Consider the following 27,107-nt stretch of genomic DNA (forward strand, 5'->3'; position numbering starts at 1 on the left):
TTTCTTTGTTTCCTTTTTATCTTTTATTCCAGTGCCTACCCCATACCTAGAAGATGGTAGGTATTCAAATAATGGTATGAAGGGATGGGTGAACAGAGAGATGGATGGAAAGGAGAAGGGATGGGAGAATGGCAGTTGGGATGAACTATACTCACAGATACCTCCCTGGGATTGTCTCATTTAACCTCACTTCTCACAGCCAAATCCAATATCAAATCAAATTGAACGTAAATGATTATACTCTGCAAATATATGTATTCATTCTCTTTAAGGTTTCAGCTAATGTAAAGTAGATTTAAATGAATTGAAAATGCTTATGAGAACACTTCAAACACTAGAAGCCAATTTTTTTTCTAGTCAAACTGAAAAAAAAGTTAGATGATAGGACAAGGTGTGATGTAGTGGATTTTGGCATTAGCATGAAGTTCCAGTCAGTCTTTGCCACATACTGCTTTTGTAGCTTCTGTTTCATCCTCTGAAAAATGGAATCAATAAGAGTTATACCACAACATGTATATAAACCGAAGCTGAGTGCCTGGCATGGAGGAAGGGCTCAACAAACATTAATTACCTTTGTTCTTTCCTTACTGGCCAAAACTTAATAGAAGCCTGTACTTAGAAAACAAACCCATAAGCATCATTTTCAAAAAATGTCTAAGTATATAGATATACATGCTCAGAAAATACATGTTAGATGAATGAAAAAATTGTTTCATTGCTTCTAGCTTATCCCAAATTCTAATTTTAGTTTCCTTTTGCATTGGGAAATGAATTTAAAAGCATAGCAACATGACTCAAAAGATTAAGATTGTCTATCCAGACATCTTGATTTAAATCTTCAGTGTTTGACTTTTGAGAAGAGTACAAATGTTGGCATTATCTTCTTTATTAGCAATTTGTAAAGAACTAGGATCTCACACAGCTGTGTGCATCTCAGCGACGTACAAAGCAAAGAATAAATTTCCTGCCCACACAAACTCAGGGAAAAAAAGCTCAAGCTGTTTTATATTATTCTGACAGCCTGAGCAAGGTTTCTTATTTTTCTCATAAAGAAATCTGACAAAAATCACAAGAATTCTCTACTATATACTGCTTCCCCCCCACCCCCACCCCCTTATGGGATTGCAGAAGCTGAGGATATATTTGTTTTAGGAGAAACTAAAGATGCAGAGTTACAGAATTTTATAGCTACTACTCTGGCGATTCAGTAGATAGGAATTGCTTTTTTAAACATGTTGATTAGTGGAATGATGGGGAGGAATCAGTTCATATCCTGCTCCAACATGTGATCTGACTGATACAGGTCTTTTACAAAACTGAAGCACACTCACAGTTGGTGCTCAGGTCAAAGAGGGCCAGGCCCCTCAAAGCCCTGCTGAAACCAACTTCTGATTTAAAATGGTAGCACTAGCAAAAGAGGATTACCTATGACTTCATTTACTGGAACCATCCAGCATAGAGCACTGAATGAGGGCTGTAGAAATGTAAAATTGTCAGTAGAGTAAGGAAACTCATCTCTTGGGCATTAATTACGTGCAAAGCAGTTGGCATTATTATGAATCTGTGTACCTTCTACACCCTTGCCTAGTACTTAGCTTTACTGAAAATAGAAAATCTGTGCAGTTCTCTCTCAATGTTCTGCACTAATGATGGGTTTCTGTAAATGGAGCTAGAAGCAGAAGGCCTTCTACCAAATCCCCTTTGCTCATTGCTATCTGGTATTTTTTATACCCTAACTCTTTCCAAAAGGAATATACAGCTGTGTATAGAATAACATACAGGATAAATGTGGACACATGCAGTACAACCAGAAGTAAAGGTGAAGCCCGAAGAGATGGTATACATAGTACATGCGTCCCAGCCTACTTGTTTAGCAGTGAGTTTCAAATCTAGCTAGGTTATTACTGCCAGCACACAAATTATTTCTGTTTGTGGTTCACTGTGTCAAAAAAATAAAAGCAAAGTTGTCACTTTGAAACATATAAAATTCCTAGTACTAAGACCCATTGAAGGGATTTTTCTCTCCATGAGTTTATGGAAGGTAAAGACTTATAGTGTATGATGAGGGCAAGGTACAACAACACACATATTCTTGAATATACCAATATTGCCTCTGAGTTCATTCTTCAGGACTCTGTATATATAAAGGAAAATTATAGCATGATAATAAGATTACTACTTGCTCAAATGGATACTCAATCATTCAATATGTTTCAAATTCAAGACTGTTTGATAATAGCCAACTTTGGCATGAAGCAAAAGCTTGAAGCAAAAGCGGATTCTCTCATTTCCTCCGAGGTAGGTACATGTCTATTAAAGGGATTAGGCCCCCCCAAAATGTCTGAGTCTCTTTATTATATAGAGTAGAAGAAAGAAAAAAGTATAACTAACCTTGTGAATAGAGGTAGGTTATCTGTAAGAAACCATTCCAACCTTAGAGGCCTAAGACAATTACTATCGTTCATCGCTACTATTATTTCTCACAATTCTGAGGACTAACTTATAGCCTCCTACACAGTGGCAGGGGCTGGAGTCAGCTCACAGGCTTCTCATCCATATATCTGGTGGTTGATTTTTGCCATCATTTGGGACAACAGTTGTGGCAAAGTTGTGGCTCCCATAGCTACAGCAAATCTTTGCACATACAATGGACTATCTTACAGCTGCTGCGCCACTTCTGGTTTTCTGAGTGGTTTATTGGAAATAAGAGTCTCATGGACTTTCCTTCCTGGGATGGCTTTGAATCATCATCCTCAGAACTCAGCCTCCTGAGTAGCAGGATTACAGGTGTGTGCTACTGGCACCTAGCTAAGCACCAGGTTTTGAATACTTAACTTAAAAGCAGGTACCGAGAATACTTTTGTTAATAAGTTCTTTATGAATTACATACTAAAATTGTAACATTAAAATTGTAAAATTTCAGATACGTTAAATATATATTAGTAAAATAAATTTGTTTGTTCTTGCTTGTTTATTTTAATGTAGCTACTTGAGAATTTAAAAGTACATACGTTGTTTATATTCTATTCCCATTAGACAATTGAGCCACTGAGTAGGAGCCAGAGCATCCCAACTCTCCTATGAAACACCTTCTTGCTATCTAATCTCTGTGAATGACATGTGGCTGGAAAAGGAAGCAAGAGGATGGGAAGAGACAGCATTCTTCCTTACCTTCAGGAGGCTGTGACAGAAAGACAGCATTGATGGAAAGTTCTTCAGTTCACAAACCATTTCTTCTGTGGTGGATTATTTCTACTGCATCACAAGGCAGGATCTGCTTTTTGAAGCGATTAAAAAAAAAGACACATGTCAGCAGCCTACAGTGAATGCTTCAAGCTAGCTTTCCTGAGAAGATAGTCACTTCTTAAGTGTTGAGAGTTATGGCAAAGGGCCCACTCAAACCAGCCACTCTGATGACATTTTAAGAGGAGCCAATTAAAATGGCAGGGCTGTGCCAAGGGTGCCACATTATCTCCTGATTGACTCAGCACTTCCAAAGGAGGCTAAAATGTTTCATGCAGAACAGTGTTGGAGATGCCTGCAAATGAGACAACCAAGAAAATAGCAAATAGAAATAGCAGGAAAGGAAGTTTGCTCGTATCATAAATTATAGTGTGGTAACCTCACTGCCATCGTTTCTGTAATTCCTTTTTATTCTTTAAGTCAGCTCAGTTACATACATGTAAAATCAGACCTGACAGCAAATGCAAAGAAAACTATTAAGGCTGTCTTCTATATCAGAGGCTTTGAGACTCTGGGTCTCAATTAACCTTTGTAAATAAGAACTGACATTGTTGGATGGAAAATGTGGGGAGACTAAAATGTTTCTGAAGAATTTTTGACTATAAAGTAAACAGCCTAAGGGAAAAATATTAAGTCAGAGGCTGCTTCCGCATTCCATAAAACTGAATTCACAGTGAAATGTACTGTATAGTTGAAAGGCTTACACACATACAAAAATCATGGGACAATTTGAGTTTAATGATGATCCAAACTTCATGGAATTGTGTTGCATTTTACTAAGATAATTTTTTCTCTAATCATGTTAGATCCTGACATGAAGTTGTATGGCATTAAAGACATAACTTTGAAGACATTTATCTATCTGTAAGTCCTCTTGACTTTTTTTGGGGGGGGGAGGGGTCTGGTTGTGGGGCCTGAACTCTGGGCCTGGGCGCTGTCCCTCAGCTCTTCAGCTCAAGGCTAGGACTCTACCACTTGAGCCACAGCACCATTTCCAGCTTTTTCTGTTTATGTGGTGCTGAGGAATTGAACCCAGGGCCTCATGCATGCAAGGCAAGCACTCCCCAGACCCTCTTGACTTTTTTGTTACCAAGTTAACCCATGAGAAAACATTTAGTAGGTATGTTTTACTCATTTCACGATAGAAGCATTTTTGGTAATTAAACTGGTATGAGCTTTTTGTATAAATCAGTACACTGTTCTTCAGAGTAAAGATTCACTTTGCTTTACTTGGAAACACAAGGAAAGTGAGCTCAGAAAATTCATAGCATAATGAAGATGGCAAGGGGCAGGTTTTCAGTGCTAGGAAACATCATGTGAGAAGCACATGTGTATGCCACTGTTTTGTGGTCAATTTTCAAAAATCATATTCACCAGCATTCTCATTTAAATGCCTTTGCATATTTAAAAGCCATCAATCCATATCTCAAAGGATCTAGTTAACTAGGTAACTCTTTTCCCATTAGTTAGTTTCAGAGATTTTACTGTATTTTCTGCACTTCCATAAGCTTTAATGGAAAATGAGTTCTGTGCTACTGCTTACCTGATGAACTTGTCAACTAGGAAGGAAATGTCAGTTCCTCCGGCTTCTTTGCTCCAGATGTTTTTCGGTCTAGACTATTTCCATCTTTTGAGCTGGTGAATCTCCCAGTCCATTTGTCAATTTTGTGCCCAGGGGATTTCTCTGAAAGCCTTGCATTCCCTGCTTCCTGGACTTAATCCTGCCAATATCATTTGACAAAGTTATGATTCGACAAAGTTATGCAATGGCACTTACTGTGTCATTACAATGGTTCCTATTTTAAGTCTCAGATACTGGGGTCTGTGACTATGTTTGTTTTATTTTGAATCCCAGTCTCCCTTCTTGCTATCACAGTCCCTGCAAACAGAAGATGTACCATAGAGTTTTCTAGAACAGAATCAAAGACATCATGTTGAGGTTTTTATATGACAAGACAAGTTGGTTTCAGGCTGTGGGGTTCTGGTCTGCGTTCGTGTGGTTGGGCAGTTGGTCTTCCACATTTGTTCTTTGAGACTACTGTTACTTGAAGCTCTCCTTTTTAGTCTACTTCATCTTCCTCTTTCTGTTTATGTCCTCAAAATTTATGAGAATAGCTAGGACCATCAATGCTTCATTTTCAAACCACTGGGAGAGAGGCAGTCTTTATGGCATAATTACTGGGGATATTGTCTTGAAGCTGTGACAGTAGGATTTGAACTCAGGACCTTGCTCTCTTATTCAACTTCTCTGCTCATGCCTTCACCTCCATGTTGGGGAGTTTTAATCACATAATCTTCTCACTCTAGCTTCTTTTTCAGTGACAGCCTCACCCCTCTTCCTCTCAGCTGGCCAATTACTAAAATTGATAGTCTATGTCAATACCTTCATATATCTGTACAGGGTTTTTTTTTGTGCTCCATTGTTCCTTCTTATAATTTGGATTGCATTGGGCTATTCCTAATTTTATCCAAGTTGCCTTGATTTATAATAGCTGTATAATGTGCTAGATATTATATGCACATAGAATAAAAACCAAAATTTTAAGCCTGGATGATGAGGTTAACAGTAGATTTTCTTGTCAATAGACTTTACTAATTTAATAGTAAGCATGGATTATTCTTATAATCTGAAATAATACCCAATGTTATTTATACTTAAGAGAATTTCATAACAAATACAGTGCCATATATTTCATAAAAGTATTTATAATCTAATGTTAAAAGTAATGCTCCAAAAGGGAAAATGTGAAAAACTAAGATGTTTTCTTAATAAGGTTATTAGCTATAATTCCTTTTTCGGAGATATGTTCAAAGTAACTCAATTATCATATGATAGATTTCAAGAGAGCATTTTGTGTGTATATATATATATATATATATATATATATATATATATATATGAATAATGGCTCATTGATTTAGCATAGATCTAATGGTGTAATACTCTTGTCATGTGCTTTCCAATTCTGGCTGGTTTCCTTTCTTGAAACTGGAGGCGGGGGAAGGAAAAGAACACACCAGCAAAATGATTTAATTTGGCCATTTGTTATTTACATTAAGCATTGGAGAAGGAACTTGAAACTACATATAAAAGTGGATCTGTCTTTTATAAGTCTTTGAGTTCCTTAGCCATTCAAGAGGTACTGGAAATCTTTTCCTGATTACTGATTACAACCTACAGCCACCTCTGAATGCATGTTTCAAGGTTGTGAGTTTTCAAGGACAAGTTCTACTCAAGTTGTCTATTCCTGGAAAAAGGAAACCAGTCATACGAATTCAATACCCTCCCAACACTAAGATTTGCTACAAACATTAAAGCTTATTAAACTAAAAAGTTCTTCAGGTTATCAGGAAAATCTACTTTTAGGAAGTCGTGAGTCATATAGATAGTATTTTGTAGAATGGAAATGCATCCAATGGTTATTTATCCTAAAGAGAAAAACATTTATTTTTTGAGACCAAGTTGTACTCTGTAGTTCAGGCTGGCATTGAACTTGTAATCCTCCTGTAAACTTGTTGGATTATAGGTATACCTTACATACTGTAGTCAAGGACCAAAATGACAGAGAGAGAGAGAGAGAGAGAGAGAGAGAGAGAGAAAGAGAGAGAGAGAGAGAGAGAGAGAAGGAGGGAGGGAGGGAGGGAGAGAGAGGAGGGGAGAGGGAAGAGAGAAAAAGAGGGAGGGAGAGAGGCCAGCCTTATTTCAAGAATAACCAGAGTTGCTGGGCTCGCGCCTGTAATCCTAGCTACTCAGGAGGCTGAGAGCTGAGTATCACGGTTCAAAGGCAGCCTGGGCAGGAAAGTCCTTGAGACTCTTTATCTCCAATAAACTATTCAGGAAACTGGAAGTGGCACAGTGGCTCAAGTGGTAGAGTGCTCGCCTTGAGCTGAAGAGCTGAGGGACAGTGCCCAGGCCCAGAGTTTAAGCCCATGACCAACCAAAAAAAAAAAGAAAGAATAACCAGAGCAAAAACAAGGGCTGAATGTCACAATTTCAAAATGACTGTAAGGCTGTAGGCATATAGCAATATACATAGGAAGGAGACCTAAATGATGATGCAACTTAAAAGCAAATAATTTCAGTCAATTAAACAAGAGCATTTTTGAAAGTAAAGGAGTGGGCATTAGTAACAGGCTAAGATGACATAGCAAACTCATCCCTGCAAAATGGAACACGTGGCCTCCCTGCTGCGAAGAACAGACACAAGACACAAGATGGTAAACATGGGAAGAAAACAAGAATGGAGTTGGGGGAAATGCAAAGCTGCCTTTCTGCAGCTAACCAGTCATGAAGAACTGTTGTTTATTTTTTAAGCGATTCTAGTTTTATCAGAGTGACTGACCATGTATGCTGAATCTACTCGATAAAATGACTGTGAATTTGGCTGAACAGTTCTGGATTCACCCCACAGATGTTGCAAGATTCTTAATTTCCTTATTATAGAAGGGAGGTAGATTTATAATGACTTGCTAAGGTAAAATATGAAAGGAAGTAATGCTGTATAAGAAGGTGCTCAATCAATGTCACCATATACACTACAAATCTGCTTGCAATGGTTAAAGAACGGACTTCCAGCTTAGGATATTATGGGATATTTTAAGAGCTAACTGAATGGATGAGTATATGAATGAATAATTTGACATAAATTTCTCATTAAGGAAACAATGATTTTATGCTAAAAATTTAAGTATACTCATATATATTTAATGGTAATCATAAAATATTATTTCAAGTGATAAGTGGGTCTTTTAGCTCTCCAGAAGGCAAAGGATTCTAGAAATAAATTTAAAAATGGCAAACTGTTTGACTTTGATACCACCTCTAAATATAGATTTGAATTTTAAAAGTATTTTTATGTTCACAAAACCAACTAGCTTAATTGCTAATCTTTTTTTTTTTAATGTAAGACAAAAGTTATAAAAAAAACTTCCCACTAGTAAATTTCCACAAAATATACATTTCAGGATAGTTTTTGCCAACATATTAAAAAAATCAAAATTTAACAATCTATATGCTTAATTTCTTAAAACAGACTATTAGATATGTTTTATGGTTTGTGTATTTATGTGTGTGTGTGTGTGTGTGTGTGTGTGTGTGTGTGCACGCGTGCATGCACGTGCTGTGCCAGTCCTTAGGCTTGAACTTGGGCCCGAGTACTGTCCCTAAGCTTTTTTGCTCAAACCTAGCTCCACCACGTGAGCCACAGCTTGACTTCTGGTTTTTTTGGTGATTAATTGAGGTTAAGAGTCTCACAGACTTTCTTACCCAGGCTGGCTTCAAACTGCAATCCTTAGCTCTCAGACTCCTAAATAGGTGGCATGAGCCACCAGCACCCAGTGTATTTTGTTTTACAAAAGCATTTTGAGCAAGTAAACAATTTTTGCTATTAAGCATGTTTTTTTCTTCTGGTTCTGGGGGTGCACTCAGGGCCTCATATTCTTATCTTCTTGGTCACAGCTGGTACTCTATCACTTGAGACATACTTCCCATCTGGGACTTTGCTGGTTAACTGGACATAGTGTCTCTTGGACTTTTCTGCACAGGCTGGCTTTGAACTGTGATCCTCTGCTCTCAGCCTCTTGAGTATTTAGGATTATAGGTGTAAGCCACTGGTACCTGGTTCTAAACATGAATCTTGAGGGGACAAATTTACAGATTACACTTAATGTTTATTAATTTCTTTCCTTTCGGTATTATGGGTCTCAAAGCTTCCCTTGGCAGTTCCCAAACTTGAGCTGCATATTCAAAGATTTTACAAAATGTTAGGCATAGACCACAATGACTGAGGGTGAGCTGGGGTACTTGTATGTGAGCAGAAAAAGTTTAGGAAATACTGATTTATTTCATAGCTTATTATGGGGGGGGGGGGACTAGGAACAACAAAAGTAATTAAACCTGGGTAACAATCTCTAACCATCAGAACATGTATAGCTATTCAATTAGATGATTAAAAAAAAAAAGGGTCACTGATACACTCATTTTTTTCTCCACCATCCAAATGTGCAACAGGTAAGCAAGCCAATTCTCTTTAAAGGAAAATAGTGCTTATTGACTAAACACATAGAGAAAACAAAACAAAAAATAGCGAACACTATTACTTCTAATGAGATGAATGCCCTGGGCAGTTTTCACCAAATATTTGTGACCCAGTTAGGACACAATTTTCTTTTTCTATTTAAAATCACACTTACTAAGGAATGAAGAAACAAGTCTTCACAGTAGTATTTCAATTGCTACCTAATCAGTAGTACCATTTTGTATGGTATTCAAGTGCTTTTGTGTTCCCAAGTTTGTCTGAACTTTGAAGGTAGGGCAGACTGTAATATTCATGGTTCAAAGAGGAATCTGAAGACTAAAGGTACTTGCTGGTGCAAGGCAGAGTAGAGACCAGAACCAGGTTTGCTGACTGCTAGGTAAATGTTCTTCTTGTATAATTTGGCCTCTTCCTAAACCTTTTTGATTCATTAAGCCTTAGCACTTTATTCCACTTTCTGCTTATATGTTTTGTGTGTTGTGTGCCTGTTGCTGAGGATTGAGCCTCTGGCCTTGTATATGTAAGGTAATTAGTCTAACACTACCACTGAATTCCAGCCATCCATCCCCCCCACCCTTTTTTCCCCCTTTTGTAGACCAGGCTGACTTATAACTCACCATCTTCCAGCATCTACAATCTTCCTGCATCTGCCTCCTGAGTGCTAGGCTAACAGGTATATACCATGCACAGCAAAAAACAAATACCGCCCTCCCCCCCCCACCCCAAATCAATAGTGCTGCACTCTTGATCATTTCTTTCAGTCCTGTTATGTGAAGGAAGGAAGGAGGTAGGGTGGGCTGCATGCACATTGAAAATATACAAAAAGTGCAAGGAACATGGAGCTAAGGAAGGACCTTACAGGAGATGGAAAAACCCACAAACCACTTCTTGTGCTCCTGCAGCAGAGAGAAGGGTAGATAGTAAATAGGAGAGGTCACTGCTGTCATTTGTAAAGGGCTATTCAAAGCTTGTTGGGGGTTACATACTAGTTATGTTTTCTAGGAGGAAAAGAATATGGGGAAAGTTGCGATTTCGGAATATTCTTGGTATTGATGGATTGTGATGGAAGATATGGAGGGGAGGATGTGGGGAGAACAGTTAAGAAGCTGTGTGGGCTTGAGATAAAAAGGAACTAGGGTAGTAATGGTGAAAACAGAGATCCTGATAAAACAAAGGTTCCAACCAAGGAAGCCACATTTGCAACACCACAGGAAATGCAGCTGATAGAATTCCAATAAAGCATATCCTACTTGTGGATTTCATACTATTTAAATATAGGCTAAAGAACATTTAATTATGTGAGCTTTGATTGAAAAATTGTGTTAAATATAGGCCTGGTAGTGTTTTTGAGAAGCCAGCAAAGGTGGTTTACAGATCCATCTTGCTTATGTCTTTTACTTTTAGCAAATAGTTGCCTTATTACTAAAGGAAAGCTAACTTTGTCTTGGGCATCATTTTAAGCTGAGAAGGTGGAAAATAAATTAGATGACAAAATCAGAGCTATGAGCCGGGCACCTGTAATTCTAGCTACTCAGGAGTCAGAGATCAGAGGATGGTGGTTCAAAGTCAGTCTGGGCAGGCAAGTACATGAGACTCTTATCTCCAATTAACCACCAGAAAACCCAAAGTGGTGCTGTAGCTAAAGTGATAAGAGTGCTTGACTTGAGCTGAAGAACGCAGCGACAGCACCCAGGCCCAGAGGTCAAGCCCACGACCGAGATAAAAAATCAGAGCTATGAGATGACTAGAACAATGGAACATGAAATAGATTATAATATAGATTCAAAATCCTGCTCTCTGGGACCAAAACCCAATGAACAAAATTATGAGGAACAGAAGTCTCCTAAAATATGTGAAGGAAACAGAGGTCTGGTTAGTAGTAAAATGAAAAATACATACTGTTAGCAGAATTTTGGCTTGAGAGAGATATAAAGGTATGGAATAAGTTCAGAAAGGAATGATCCAGGAAAACAAACAAGAGACAAAATGTTGGCTTGAGTGTTTGTGAGGAACTAAGTATTAATTTTGACTATCAGCATTACTGAGGACTCTGTAAGACTGAGAGGAGGCATGAAGTTCAGAGGCATGATTCAGGTTCAGGTCAGGAGACAAGGCTGTCTAGGACAATGACAGAGCAGGATGAGAGAGCCAACTCAAGTCCCTTGGTGAGGATATAGACAATAAGGGCTAGTAGGCTAAAAGAGATTGACCCAACAAGACAGTGACAGTCATGCCTAGTGTAAAAAAAAAGAAAAAAGAAGACTATCAAATGTAAAACGCTTATGAAAAGCCAAGTAAAAGGCAGTATGGAGGAGACATTGTGATCTTCAACACTGACTAGCTGAGAATGGTCATCTTCTATTTGTAAACATATTGTTAAACATCACAAAAGTGAAGGCTACCAGGATGCATGTAGAAATGGGCATGTAGGCTACAAGCATGTGAGATGACTGATAATGGCACCAGTCTTGTTTCGGCTGGATGAATAAGACAAGCATAAAATTAATAAAGATAAAGGAAATAAAGGGCTCGTGTGAATCTTTGCGGAGGCGGGGACCATAAAGAAGCAGCAAAAGCTGAAGTGGAATAGAACAGGTCTGAAAATGGCAATTGCTTTCTGTGGCTTCCTAGCTTCCAACCCGTTTTTCAACTCACTCCAGCTATAGTGGCCACTATTCCTGCCAGTCCCTTGTACCTGCAAAAGGCTATCTATTGAAACTTAGGCTTAGAAGGCTCGTGGAGGGAGCAAGCAGTGGTGTCTTTATTTCCCTCAAGTTTCTGTTCAAATTTTCTCTTATCAATGAAGACTACATTGTAAAATACAACATCATTCCCTACTACCTGACTTAGGTTTGTCTCTCTCATCTGCTAGCACTCCCTCAAAGAACAGACCTTGTTTGGTTTAGAACAGTATGAATTCCTCACAAGAAGCACCAAATATTATGTGATTATTATATTATTAATGAATGAAGAACAGGAGGTATAGACAAAAGACATGAAAGCAGATAGCGGTTAATCTGGAGCATAGTGCAGGAAAACAGGGACAGATACCAAGGTAGTGTTCTACTTTATTAAAGTGACTCCAGGCTCCAGAGTCGGTGTGACTTCACTGTATCTATACTCTCTCTATCTTACCAAATATTAGATGTGAGACCTATCATCTTCCTTAAGTGTGAAGAAGGAAATTAAAGACTGAAAATTTTAGACAAACTACTGGTTTTTCTTGGAGAGTAGGCTTATGATTAAAAACTTAGTATACTAGATAAGTTCAAAGCACTTGGAATTTCTAGCTTTCAGAAAACACAGCTATCCTTGAGCTCATGTTCTTGGTATTTATTTCCCTTCATTTTCAGGCTATGCTTTAGGTTAAATACTCATAATTTCAAAGCCAGTCTTATAAAAAAAGAATTTTAATACATGTTATCATCAAGATACCTTAATAATCATAAAAAATCAGCAAGCATCTCACTCTTACAGAGAACCACAAACCATATATAAATAGTATTAAGATTGCAGTAAAAAATAGCTACACTTTTTTCATTTAAAAATGGATCAAGTTGCTGGTACTGATGGCTCATGCCTGTAGTTCTAGTTATTCAGGAGGCTGAGATCCGAGCGAGGATTGTAGTTCAAAGCCAGCCCAGGCAGGAAAGTCCATGATATTCTTACCTCCAATAACCACCAGAAAACTTAAAACAGGATTGTGGCTCAAAGTGGTAAGCCCTAGCCTTGAATGAAAGAACTCAATGATAGAGCCCAGGCCCTGAGTGCAAGACTAAATAAATAATTAAATAAATAAATAAAAATTTCCAGGCACTGGTGGCTCACACCTGCAATCCTAGCTATACAGGAGGAGATCTGAGGATCATGGTTCAAAGCCAGCCAAGGCAGGAAAGTCCTCGAGACTCTTACTTCTAATGAATCACTAAAATAAAAAAACGTAAGTGGAGCTGTAGCTTAAGTGGCAGAACTAGTGCTAGCCTTGAACAAAAAAGCCCAGGGGCAACACCCAGGCCCTGAGTTCAAGCCCCAGGATTGCCCACAGCCAGTGGATCATTTAAAATCCAACGTCCAACTCAGTCACTCTTTTGAGTTTAATATTAAAATATTAAGAATTTTCATCAAAGAAATTACTATTTAAAACAATGTATTTCTTGACTTAAAAAAACAAACACTAAATACAAATTTCAAAAACAAAAATGCATAGCATCTCATTGTGACAAATTTTTATTCTAAATTAAAAAGCAATAAAGCAATGACCTGTTACTTATGAAATGTCAAGTAAATACACCCATTAGACTAAATCATGAAATTCCCAAATCAAAATATATTACTAAAAATCCATTTCAGCTGGGCACTGGTGGTGGCTTATGCCTGGTAAACGTAACTACTCAGGAAACTGAGCATTGCGGTTCAAGAAATTCAAGACTCTTAACTCCAATTAATCACCAAAAAGCCGACAGTGGAGCTGTGGCTCAAGTGGCAGAGCGCTAGCCTTAGGCAAAAACAACTCAAAAGACAGCACTCAGGGCATGAGTTCAAGCCCCAGGACCTGCACACATACATGTAGAAATGTAGGCACATGTGTGCACACGCGCATACACGCACACACACCCCACACACAATTCTAGGGTTGAGGATGAAATACCTCATGGTAGAATGCTTGCCCACAAGCAAGCACAACTGAGGTCCTGGGCTCCATTCTTAGTATTGCAAAAAATTAAAATAAAAACTAAAAAAAAAAAAAAATCCTCCATTTGACTGAGTTCTTTCTCATTTTTGGCTCTTCTGCTACATTAAATATTCTATAAGGAATATTTGGATTACTGTAGATGCCTTAAGTTGCCTCAGTCTTTTGACCTATTTCCCAAGAACGGTAGGAAGAGTCCTAAAATAATCTCTTTAGAATCCACTAACAGGAAAGAACAGCAAAGGGAACAACTCAGATGTAAGGTGTATATATATATATATATATAAAACTATAGCAATGACCAGGGGCAACTAGTTCATGATCTTAAAAGGGTCAGCTTCATCTGTAAATCCCAGCCCTACCACCAAGTTATGAAGCCCAGAGCAAGTCATTCATACCTTCAAAGCCTCAGTTTCTACATAAAACAGCAGAAGTTCACATGACTTACAATATACCCATATGAAATGCTTAATTTAGGAAGTACTCTGTTAAGTTTATGTTGATTAAAACCCCTTTTATTTAGTTAAACCTCTTTTATTCCATTTACTTTTTTATTTTTGACATGCTAGGTTTGAACTTGGGGGTCCCATGAGTGCTATGCAAACACTTTACCATGTGAGACACACCCTCACTCCCCCAATAATCTTTTAAAAAGCTAATGATCTACAAGGTGACTTGGAAAATATGTGGTCTTGAAACTCTGACTTAAAAGTAAGAGAACCTTAGTCCTGCACTAACCCAAAGCCAGATGTGTGTTACTGATTTGGGAAGTTGAGGGGTAGTGCCAGGGAAATTGTGCTATAGACTACTACTGTAATAATATTTAAACATTTCAACTTTTAAGTTTTCATTTTGGAGCCATTAAATAATATTATTCAATGATGACAGTATAAACTTAGAGAAAACAGATTACACATGCACACCTTTAATATATTTACCCATAAAACACTTTTTTAAAATGGTAAACATTTCAAAAAAGTTGTTTATGACAAAAATAAAAATAAACTCCTGAGAGTTTAAGGGGCAAGATTATCAACTGCTTAAAGAGGAAACTACATGAATAAAGATAATTTCCTTTTTGGAATATAATGAGAGCAGTATAGAAACACAAACACCAACTTCCCTTATCCACATTCTTTATACTGGAAAAGCACTTAGTTACGAGATAATTTTTAGTTTAGGTGGCTTAATTATGTAAGGAAAAAGTATCTTTTTTGAGGGGGGTTTACCTATGTGTGTAAGAATAATTTAAAAAGATAAAGGTTGATATGGGATTTAGGTGTAAGTGTTTTAGAGTGGTTGGTATGCATAGGTTACAGGAATAAGACAGCTATGGTTAAGACAAAGTTTTATACAGGCATGCAGAAGGAAGTATATCAACAGCAAAAGCTTAAAGAAACTTCCCTTTCTTATTCATTTAGTTTTACAAAAAGAACACAATTTAAAATTCAGTCCTAATATACAATACATAAAGCCTGATATGATAAAATGAAAAATATTCATTCCATAAATATAACATGTGCCCAATAACTTACTAATTTACACTATCAAAATATTCATAATCACTTAAAGTTAACTCAGCATTTCAACATTGTTAATTTATGTTAATAATTTATTATAAAACCCAACTAAGAAATTTTATTCTTTTATCACAGTTAAGATAATTTTAGTGACAAGATTGAATTATGTAATGAAAAACAAATTCTTTAACTATTGTGGAAAACCTAGTCTTTCCTAAAAATGCTGTTCATAACTATAGAACTGATCTATAGGGTTAGAAGGGTTGAGGCTGTGGGTAGGATAGTAGGGGCAATGCACCATTTTCATTTTAGAGGCAACACCAATTCATGTAACATAACCATAACATTCCAAGTACATTATAAACTATCATTAATTAGAATTCAAAAATGTGAAGTGGAAAAAAAGTAATTCCAAAATATGATGTCCAAATCAATTTCAATATTCAAAAAGTTCAGTCCCCATTCAGAAACAGATAAACAGTATATTTATTAAATGAGTTAAGACAAATAAACTTTACAAATAGACAAATAATAAAAGGCTCAGTGGCTAAAATAGATGGTAAGCATCATTAAAAGAAATCAACACCATCACGGTATCTCAGTTGGCTTACATGTGGAAAAAGAAATTTTCAAAGAGCAATTTCACAGAAATGAAGCCAGTTTTTTTTTTCTTATAAACAAATCACCATTTCTTGGTTCAAAACTGACATCTGTTATGAAAATTACCATATCACATATTTGTAAGATGACAAGGAGTAACTCATCTTCAAAGTGCAAGTAAGTCTATTTACAACCACAAAAAAGGCAATGATGAGGAGAAAAGGATTTTTAAAAAATATACAAAGATTAAAAACATTTGGGATGTAAAATTAAACATTTTTTTTGGTTAGAGGATTAAAGAGAAAAAGTGATTGAATTACAGATGCTGATTTCAGCTATACATAATATATAATGGAATCTGAGATCTTTAACAGCTTTGCTTGCATTTTTTTTCCTACTTACATAATGCTCTGGAAATTTCTGGTAGAAATTACAGTGTCTCAAAGAGAGAAATACACACTAAGCATGTCTTGCTACTACTTCATAGATGTCATAAGACCGGTTTATGGATTAGAGTTGGTGTAAAAAGCCATTGCCTTGAGTTGAAAATGAATACTGTAAAAGCTCAATACAAATCCTCCAAAGCACATGCACTTCTAAATCATTTGGTAAGTACATTCATATTTAAGCATAACCAAAATAAAAAAAAAAGAAAACTGAAAACATTTCCCTTTTCTCTATTCCCTATGCCTTATAGGCTTCCTCAGTTAATAGGGTCAATTTTTAGAGTTGAAAGGGTTCTTCAAGATGAGTCTAGTCCACCACCCTCATTTAAGGTAAACTATTTCCCCAAGATCATGCAGAACATTAATGGCAAAAACCAGGACTAGAAGCCACGTCTTGACTCCTAGTCTAAATATGCTTCCAGCATATCATGCTACCTCTTTTTTTTACAGTATGAATCACTATAAATACCTGATGAGTAAATGTACAATGATAAATGCTGACAGAGCCATTGTATTTCTAAGTCTTGCAGAGGATTACTGCAAAGAACTGATGGAGAGAAAAAGATTTCCCCCACCCATCAAAAATATCAAGCACCATCAACTAACATTTCTTTTCTGGGTCAGCACTCTAGGATGTAGTAGTCCTCGTAAACTCTATGTCAGTCTGAGGATTGTGTATCTGGTGAAATCTGGGCCCTGATACAATACCAATTTTTAAAGGGTAAAGACAAGAGGAAAACAGGAGGAAAAGGTAGACAGGACAGAAACAGTTTTTAAAGAATCTAATTGGTTTAGAAATGGGCATTCTAGAATACAGTTAACTATTATATCTAAATATATCTGTTTAGAAGCTTTTCTACTTTTCACCTACTCTCATTTTACCTAATCTGTTTTTTGGCCACTTAATAAAAGACAATGATTACATTAAAAAATTAAAAATGTGAAATAATGTTTTAGGTAAGTTGTGGTAATTTTTGTATTCTGATTCTACTAGATTATCAACAAGGAATTAAAGCAGTACTTCATGGGGCTGTTACCATCTTGAAATTTATTCCAATTGCGATCAAAGAGAAAAGACTGATGCACCATTATATGCAGAATTGAGGAAAGAAGCTGAAATGTCTTTTTAAAAAAACATTGCCGTGTATTTATTTAGTAAAAGGGCATTTTTATTTATGTTTACAAACAAGTTCAAAAAAGAAAGAAAAACATGTATGCTTCTACTTGTTAACCTTTTTCAAAATGCCAACAGCCCTCATGCTGTATGAAGGTCTCTAAGGATTTATTAGAAAAATCAATACAATTCACTCACAGTTCACCAAGACATCACTAAACTAACATATTTAGACAAAAACAAAAAGGACTAAGGTTCTCTTGTAGTTTGATAGTTTGATTTAATTTGATTTGCCTGAAATAACAAAAGCATTTCAAGCATCTTTCATTATGTAGTTGATGTCCTGCATTAAACAATCTACTAAATTTTGAACAAAAGGTTATTAGCAAGTTTTCAAAAATTTTAAAAATTAAACAGTTGTTTCAAAACCATTAAGTAGTAAATGTATTTAAGAAACTAATTAGGACAGATGCCATAACTTTATTAGAACACCACTGCTCATGTTTTTTTTGTTTTGTTTTCTTTTTTTAAACAAAGCATTAGTGTTATCTATTTGGCTATTAGTATTAGCAATTTATCTACAATATTTAACAAGGTAAATTGTAGGCAAAAATTTAGTACAGTTTCAATAGAAACACCCCCCCCCCCTTTTTTTTTCCTGAAAATACAGCAGTATTTGAAGGACTAATTTTTCTTTGCATCAGTTATAAGGAAGCTTCCCATCTATGAACAGGAACAAAAAAAGTATCTACAAACCTTGTAAACAGATCTGTATCATTTATAAACATAAATAATCCAAATTATTAACAGCCAACAGCAGAAATGAAAGTATCAATTCAATGATCCAGGGCTCTTTGTCTTGCCCAGCTTACTCCTCCCTCTCTCCCATCAAGGACTGAGAAAAACTAAAGTTCTGCTAATACACTGTTTAGGACCATTCCACAGGTCACTTATACTGAGTTACTGTTTATCTGTCAGTTCATTTCTCCCACCCCACAAAAAGCACCCTCAGTCTGGCAGAAAGCTTTGCTTTTTTTTTTTTAAAAAAATAAATCTACATTCGTACAAGTGTGTCTTCTGTTGAAGTCCAAAGACAAGAATACTATCTTGTCCATCACAATATGTGAAAAGACCCAGTTTCAATTTGTTTCTTTACAATGCAGCTAGTGTGTTAACATTCAGCTTACAATCAGAGTGATGTTTCCAAACTATGTAGTGGGCTTCCTGGGGATGAAGAGGTAGCAGACTTGTTCATATCTATTGTAAGGTGAATTCCGCTGTCAACAGCATTGTTATTTTTGTTAGGAGAGGGTGGAGGACTGGAGTTACGTTTTGTAGGAGCATCGTCTTCAGCATCAGTGTCATCAATAAGGGGGATATGAGGCTCTGAATCTTCTATCCTAAACTCAGGATGTGTCATAAAGTTGTGAATCGAACTTCTTGATTCTGGTTTTTCTAACCCTTCATATAAAGAACTACGAAATGCATTCACCACTCGAATCTGTAAATATCAGAAAACACAGGAAGATGTCAGTACACTATTCAGTTAACTAAAAAAATGGTTCATTTATGAGTTTGAATCCACAAACAGCTAGGTATGAGTGAATCATATTTGCATGTAATGCAGTGGAACTTGCAATACACTGTAAAAAAATGAATATTTTAGTAGGACACTACAGAACAACAAAACCACATACTCTTAAGAACTAAGAGGTATAGATTCAAAGTAATATTATGAAAACCTCATTGTCAGTGGCTAAAAATTTAATAGCCATTTTATAGGATTTTTTTTTTGCCTAAAAAAACGAAAAACAAACAAAAAACTGAACCATACACAAGCTTAGCTGATTTGTTTTTAAATTAAAAAAGAATGTATTTTTGAAAACAATTCAAATAAGTTAAACAAAGTCAAGCACAAAGGGTTACTATTTATCATGCTAGGAATTAGGGTGTCACCGACTATGAAAAAGCCAAGCAAATATAAGCTGAATGTCACAATGAACTCACATCTACCCCACTACTCCCTTTATTAAAAAGTAAAAATAAAGACAAAACCCAAGTGAATATCTATAAAATGCCATTAAACAGCTATAAATATTTGAGTATATGCCATTTTTCTAAAAATATTCAGTGTGTTTCTCTATCATAGCTTACAACATATCACTAAAGTTCTTTGGAAACAATTTAAAATGTGAAAAATTCTACTGGAATTCTTCTGTCACTCAAGTTTGAAGACACAAAGTTTCAAAGTTTTCTGTAATTCACCCCTATAGACAGTGCAACAATTTACCTTTCTGCTTAGAGATCTGATGTACAAATTTAAAAGATGACAAAGGGTAAACTTTAAAACCAGGTTGTAGTGATGCCATTTCTTATTGTGTTGTTCAGATTAAAAAGTAAGCAAACAACAACAAAAGACAAAATCCAAATGGCTGAGTGCTTTTATATATCCAATGAAATACTGTATACTTCTGTTTTAATTCTAATGACTTGTTTAAAAAATAAAGACAACCTCAAATGCTAAGGGAAGATTATAAAAGATTAAGAAAATAATCTTAAGATAATAATAAATGGGCATTTCTTCATTATTTAACCTGTATCTCTTCATATACGTGTTTCAAAATTGGTTTTAAAAAATGGGATTTAGGGCTGGGAATGTGGCTTAGTGGTAGAGTGCTTGCCTAGCATGCATGAAGTCCTGGGTTTGATTCCTTAGTACCACATAAGCAGAAAAAGCTGGAAGTGGCACTTGGGCTCAAGTGGTAGAGTGCTAGCCTTGAGCAAAAGAAGCTCAGGGACTGGCAAAAAAAAAAAAAAAAAAAGAAAAAAAGAAAAGAAAAGAAAAAGGAAAAAGAAATAAAATGGGTTTCAGTTTGCCACTTACTAATGCAGGAACCCATTCAACGTGTTTCTCTCAGGTATAAAGTAAGAATCAACAATAACTACACCTTCTGGGGCTGTTGTGGGCGCAGTTAGTACTGCTAACTGATAGTAACAGTGTTAGCACACAAGTATCAATTCCAGGGCTTCTCAAAGGTGCAGGGGCCTGAGATCTCAACCTTCCCAGATGCTGTTGGGCCACAATCCACACATGGAGAATAGATGATCTAGTATATCTTCTTTTGTGATTCCATCATACTTTATAGTTATGTTTTACTCATGTGTTTGTATTTGAGCCTTAATCTGACAGAATAATAGCAGCAAATACATTTACTGTTCTTGTTCTGCCCACCCCTTTACTAATTAATTGTTTAAGGAATGTAAACAATATGCTAAACACACTATTAAAATCATCCATTTAATATTTTATTTTGAAATTCTACAATTCATAGTTTTAAAAAGAATGTTTTCTCTAGAGATCATAAAAATAATGATCTTATTAATAAAATGGTATTAATCAAGATTCATTGTACTTAGCCTGATATATGGAATTGTAACCTCTTTGTACAGTTACTTAATTTAATAAATGAAGGGAAAAAAAGATGATCTCCCTGGAGCTGTTTCAAATCTTGTATTTGACAAACTAGGATGGATTACTAATTCTCAGTAAAGCAAGGCCTCCAAATGAACCAAAGATACCTGACATTTAGATATTTCTAAGACTATTCATTATTAGGGCAGAAGTACAGTGAAATAATTAAACTTTTCATAAAACATAACACAGTATTTTGGGTATTCCTCACTAACACTTAGTTAACTCTGTACCTTAATATTCTGTGCCATCTAACACAACGTGCTATCAGCAAGGTTCAAAAAAAATTAAGAAAACAGCAATAATTACTGCATCTGTTTGTATGTAATGATGATCTCATTAGCAAGACGTATGCCAGTTCCTGGATATTTCATGTTCCAGGATTACAGGATATAGAATAAAGAAGTAAAACACCTCCAACTCTGATGAGACAACAGCCACCCTAATTCCTCTGCCACTCTCTGAAGTACACCTCTATTTATGGAAGTATTGGTCCAGGAACCTAGAGGCAGGTCTGTGTGTGACTTTATTTTATTTTTTTTCCAATTGCATTAAATTGCAGTGTTTCTGTAGGGCAAAAGACATAGCTAGCAGGATAAATAGAAAGCCCACAGACTGGAAGATGATCTTTATTGGCTATACATCAGACAAAGGCCTCATACCTAAAATATGCATAGAGCTCAAAAAATTAAGCCCCCCCACCAAAGAAAAAATCCTTAAAGAAACAACCACCTCATTAGTAAATGGGCTAAAGACTTCTCTGAAGAAGAAATAAGAATGGCCAATAGACCATGGCTAATGAAGAAATGTTCAACAACTCTTGCCATAAAAGAAATGTAAATCAAAACAGCATTGAGATCCTACCTCACACCATTTAGAATGCCATTATCAAGCAAACTAATAACAGATGCTGGTGGGGATGTGACCAAAAGGGAATGCTACTACATTGCTGGTGGGAGTGTAAACTTGTTCAGCCATTCTGAAAAGCAGTATAGAGGTTCCTCAAAAGACTAAACACAGGGCTGGGAAGATGGCTCAGTGGTAGAGTGCTTGTCTGGCATGCATAAGGCCCTGGTTTTGATTCCTTAGTAACACATAAACAGAAAAAGCCAGAAGTGGTGCTGTGGCTCAAGTGGTAGAGCACTAGGCCTTGAGCTGAAGAGCTGAGGGACAGCACCCAGGCCCATAGTTCAGGCGGCATGCCTGGCCAAAAAAAAAAAAAAAGACTAAACATAGAGGTTCCCTATTACCCAGCAATCCCCATCATTTACCCAAATAACCACAAACAAGGCTACCCTAAAGCAACCAGCACAACCATGCTATTGCAGCATTATTTACCACAGCTAAGATATGGAATCAACCCAGATGCTCCTCAGTAGATGAATGGATCAAGAAAATGTCACACACACACACACACACACACACACACACACACAAAATGGAATGCTATGCTTCCATAAGAAAGAATGACAAGGGGAGATGGGGAGTGGGAGAAAATGAATGGAGGGGGTAACATTGTTCTAAAAGAAATGTACTCATTACTAATGTAACTGTAACCCTTCTGTATATCTGCTTTACAATAAAATTAAAATTTTTCCCCCCAAGGTAAGAGTTTTGCTGCATTGTCTACAGCCTTGAATTCACAACTCTCCCAAATTTTCAGTCTTCCAAGTGCTTTAGATTACAAGTATGCCTGAATCTGGCTTGATTTGATATTTAACATAAAGTTTAGAACACAACTAGGACACAGAGTGCTGATCATTTTTTCTTAGATTCTGGATCAAAAGCTATAAAGAACATTTTGGAGATATCTGATAAAAACCTGGACCAGATATATCTATCTATCTATCTATATAATACACATATATATATAGATAGATAGATAGATAGATAATATGGCCTAAATATTAAAATTTTTCAATGTGACAATATATTATGACTTTATATTATATATATTATGACTATATATATGACTTTTCATTCTTAGAGATATGAAGTAGGAATGAATGAAATGTCTTGTCACTTTCAAATGGCTCAGTAAAAAATTATTCATTATCTGTATGTGTAGAGATGCCATAAAACAATTAAGATATGGGAAATGAAGGTGAAGAGTATTTGTATATTAATATTTCAACTGATCAATAGGTTTGAAAATTTTCAAATTTAACATTCTAGGGAGAGGGGAAATTCTTTCATGATAATCTCTTATTTTTGGCTCCTTATATGTAAGTAATCTGTGTTTCATCACCTTTGGGAAAATTCCAACTATTGGTCTGATTTTCCTCACCAGACTACAGGCTCTGAGGTTCTACAAAAGCCCTGACATTTAATATGGACTTCTCATGTAGGAATGGCTAGTAAGAAGCCTATAAAACCATCTACCTAATAGGGAGGCAAAGATGCAACTGACCTTTTTTTGTACTAAGCATTAAGCCAGGCATTATACTTACAAGTTCATTCTGGCAAGTAACTTTAAAAAAAAAACCAAAACATTCTTACATGTAAATATAATATCCCAATGTTACAAGGTCAGTTTGTCTTTAGAGTACTTTTTTGCTTTACACCATGCTACCTTTGCTTATTAGTTATATGCAAATCATTTAAATGCTAAGTCAGTGCTACATTTGCTTGTTTTACAATATTTTAGAAAACATAAAATTTACTTAAGCAAACAGTAAACAAACAGGCATTATGAGTAAATAGCTTATACTGTCCTGTTAACTTATTATCTTTCTAGCTTGTCAATATGTCTCTAATCCTTAGCTGACTGAAGAACAAAAAAAGAGAGGTCTCTGAGAAATACAAGTCTAAACTTAGGAATTTCAGCAATTTTGGCAGAGGAGCTAGGTTTATAACTTTTACTGCCTCCAACACACTGAAAATCCACAATGAAATCAGAAGACCCTAGTTACATTAAGATCATACAGGTTATAGGCTTTTGGGTATTTACCGTTTAAGGAAAACCTAAAAGAATGATTCTAGTCAATTAACACATATTAAAACATACAATAGTTTAACAATCAATCAAAATATATTTTCCCTATTTGCTTTTGAAACTTAATTGAACATTTTTAATCTATTGTATCATTTCAAATGAAATAGATTATACAAATGGAAATGAAACTAACTACCATAAAATTTCACCTCCCCCCCCCGTAAACAAAAACATACATACATATATAGCAAGGCAAACTTCAGGCTAAGAAGGCAAGCAATCAGCTATATTACACTCAGAACTTCAAGCTACTACTAACTTCATTTTCAGACTTGATAGGATAGAAATTGTAATACTATATTCATTTTTTTTTTTTGCTTTATAAATGTAATTTCCTTGTTCTATTAGATTAGTTTCAAGTCACATGCTTTTCGGAACCATGCAGTACAAAAACATTTAAAGGCATATACTCAAAAATTTATAGTAGTTTCACAAATTCTAAGCTACAATTTTATTCCCCATATTAACTATTAACATCTCATTAACATAGAGATAAGCTCACAGATTTCATATCTAATCTTTGGTTGCAATTGTTCCATCTGTTATCTAGCCCCCTAAGAAATAAAACAACAACAACGACAACACTTTGAGGTCTCAATCCACTTTACGAAAAGAAAGCTTTATGAAAAGCCTGAACAATGAATTTTAAACATTAAGGAGAAAATGAGAAACGTTAGGTGTGTGAAGTAGGAAATGTTAATTTCATGCACTTAGGAACACACACTCACACCCCACAGTAGTAGAAGCAGTAGAAGAGGAAAACACTACATGTGTAGGGGTAGAAATATTTGTTACATCATGATGCTGGCTGGCGATGGAGGGTTGCCGCCTTAGAGCCCCCTGAATGGAACTTCCACTCTGGAAAGCATTCACTACATCCATCTGCAAGGAATCAGAGATTGTGACAGCTTGCTCAGCAAGAGAGAGAGAGAACAAGAGAAAGGACCATTCCATCTATCAACATATAAAAAGTAAAGGAAAAGGCACTTTTTTTTTTTTTTTTAACAGAGCAGATTAATAGGCAAGAGTAGCATTTTGAGATGAAGGGGGAAAAAACACACTAGGAAAAAGGAACTTAGGGGCATATAAGACACATTCTTTCATAATCAGTTAAAAGTTTCACTCAGTCAAGCCACCAGTAGTATATTTCAAAAGAATACATTTTGTGGGTTGGGAAGGCTAGAAAGGAAGTTAAGGAGCACAGAGAAACCTCCTCCCCAGGTCAAAAAGCCCTTGTTCCCATCATCTTTCCTACCTCTCTACCAGGCCCATACCTGTGTCTGGATTCTGTTCAGACCTCTAAACCACAAGATCTGGCCACGTCGCAACTCCCTCTCGGCATGATCAATCTCCTCAACATCCTCTGCTAATTCCTCCTCAGGTATTTCTTCCTTTTGTGTTCCATGACCAGCTTCTTTTAGAAATTTTAAGCGACTAGTTGGAATTGTTGAAATAAGCTATAACACAGGGGAAAGAACTTAGAAGTAAGTTACATCAATTACAGCCAAACGGATCAACTTTATAAAAGGGTTAAAAGCTGGAAAATTATGACTTTACCAATGAAGCAATGAGAATCTGCTGATCAGATTTCTCTTCCAGAACAACAAATAATTCTTCCCTTAGTAACACAAAAGATTTAAGTTTGAAATATAGAAAGTTTTCTTAAATAGGAATTAGCCTAATTATATGCTTCCATATTTTAATTCACAATAGCAAACTATACAAACATGATTTAATATACACATATTTAAATTCCTATTAGTTATATTTATTTCAAATGAAAATCATCAAAGTTATACTGAGAAGTTTTATTAAATACACTTATTTTTACTTAAAGCTGAATTAATGGTGATTGATAATAACACCAAATAGTAACAGATATCTTAGAAAGCATAAAGGATATAAAATAAAACCACCAAAAGATATGAATTAGCTTATAAATATTAAAGTCATCCTCCCTCTGGAAGTAGAGTTTATCATGAGAAAAACAAGCACACAGTCAGACACAGAGTAGCTTGGAGAGGTTATAGTCAAATATCTCATATCACAAAAGTCAAATTGGTTTAGATATATGAAGTGACTTGTCCATGGAATGTTTTAAGACTCCAGGTTTCCTAGCCACAAAGCCAGTGTTCCTTCTACCACTGCACACTTAAATTCAATGAAGAATGTCAACATAAGCTTGCTACTGTGTGATTATGTATGTTGTATTCCATTTCCTCTTCTTGAAATTGGCCAGAATTTTTGGAGGGTATGTTCTGCCTACCAGAGAACATTATGAAATAATGGTTAAAAAAAAAAAAAAAAAAAAAAAAAAGAATGTGAATCAAGTAGGGATCTTCCTTCTAAGAAATTATCTGATAAGTAAGGAAAGCTTAGAACCTAGAAACACAATAAACAAGAAGATAAGACAAAAAGGAATGAAAAATGAGCTAAATTTAAGTAAAATGTGAAAGTCTAGCTTGCCTTGGAAAATGACAAATTCTCATGCACAAGTCATATAGCATGCTAACATGCATTTACCCAAACCTTAGCATAGATTTTTAGTCAGCTAGTTTTATAGTAAGAATAATGAGTTTCAACTAAACATTGTACAGGTCATTATAACTTATTTTTAAAAACAATGTCATGCATTTCCAAGAAAGTTGATGTGCATCTTGTTTTCCAGGAATTATAATATATACATGTTTATATACTCCTAAAGTTATTCAATCCAAGTACCCTAAAACACCACTCTATTTTTCAGATGCTATTATTTTTATTGAAGTTTTATAGGCAAAAGCTAAACATTTTTACTATGCTACATTTCAGATATAATTGCATAGCAAAATAAAGTGAATATAATCTAGTTTCATAACTTTATTCTGATAACATGAAAGTAGATCATAAATATATAAATTAACATTTTAACCAGTTGTAAATACAACCTATCTGTTGTAAGATTTGTTCTAAAAATAAGTTAAAAATAAACATAAGCATAGAAATAAGTATC

General features: G+C 35.7%; 1 protein-coding gene across 2 annotated transcripts in view; it reads right to left on the reverse strand.

The window, feature by feature from the left end:
* Positions 1-15,950: 15,950 nt before the first annotated feature.
* Positions 15,951-27,107, reverse strand: part of Atp2b1 (ATPase plasma membrane Ca2+ transporting 1) — a 101,860-nt gene continuing 90,703 nt past the window's right edge. For both annotated transcript variants that reach the window (XM_042693293.1, XM_042693292.1), the window contains exons 20-21: positions 25,390-25,572; positions 15,951-19,149 (exon numbers count right to left, since the gene is read on the reverse strand). In XM_042693293.1, the coding sequence (XP_042549227.1) occupies positions 18,838-19,149; positions 25,390-25,572 (495 nt within the window). In that variant the 3' untranslated portion in view covers positions 15,951-18,837. The remainder of the gene's footprint in view (positions 19,150-25,389; positions 25,573-27,107) is intronic.

This window comes from Dipodomys spectabilis, unplaced genomic scaffold (assembly GCF_019054845.1).
Source record: "Dipodomys spectabilis isolate Male_0828 unplaced genomic scaffold, ASM1905484v1 ptg000163l, whole genome shotgun sequence".
Classification (NCBI taxonomy): domain Eukaryota; kingdom Metazoa; phylum Chordata; class Mammalia; order Rodentia; family Heteromyidae; genus Dipodomys; species Dipodomys spectabilis.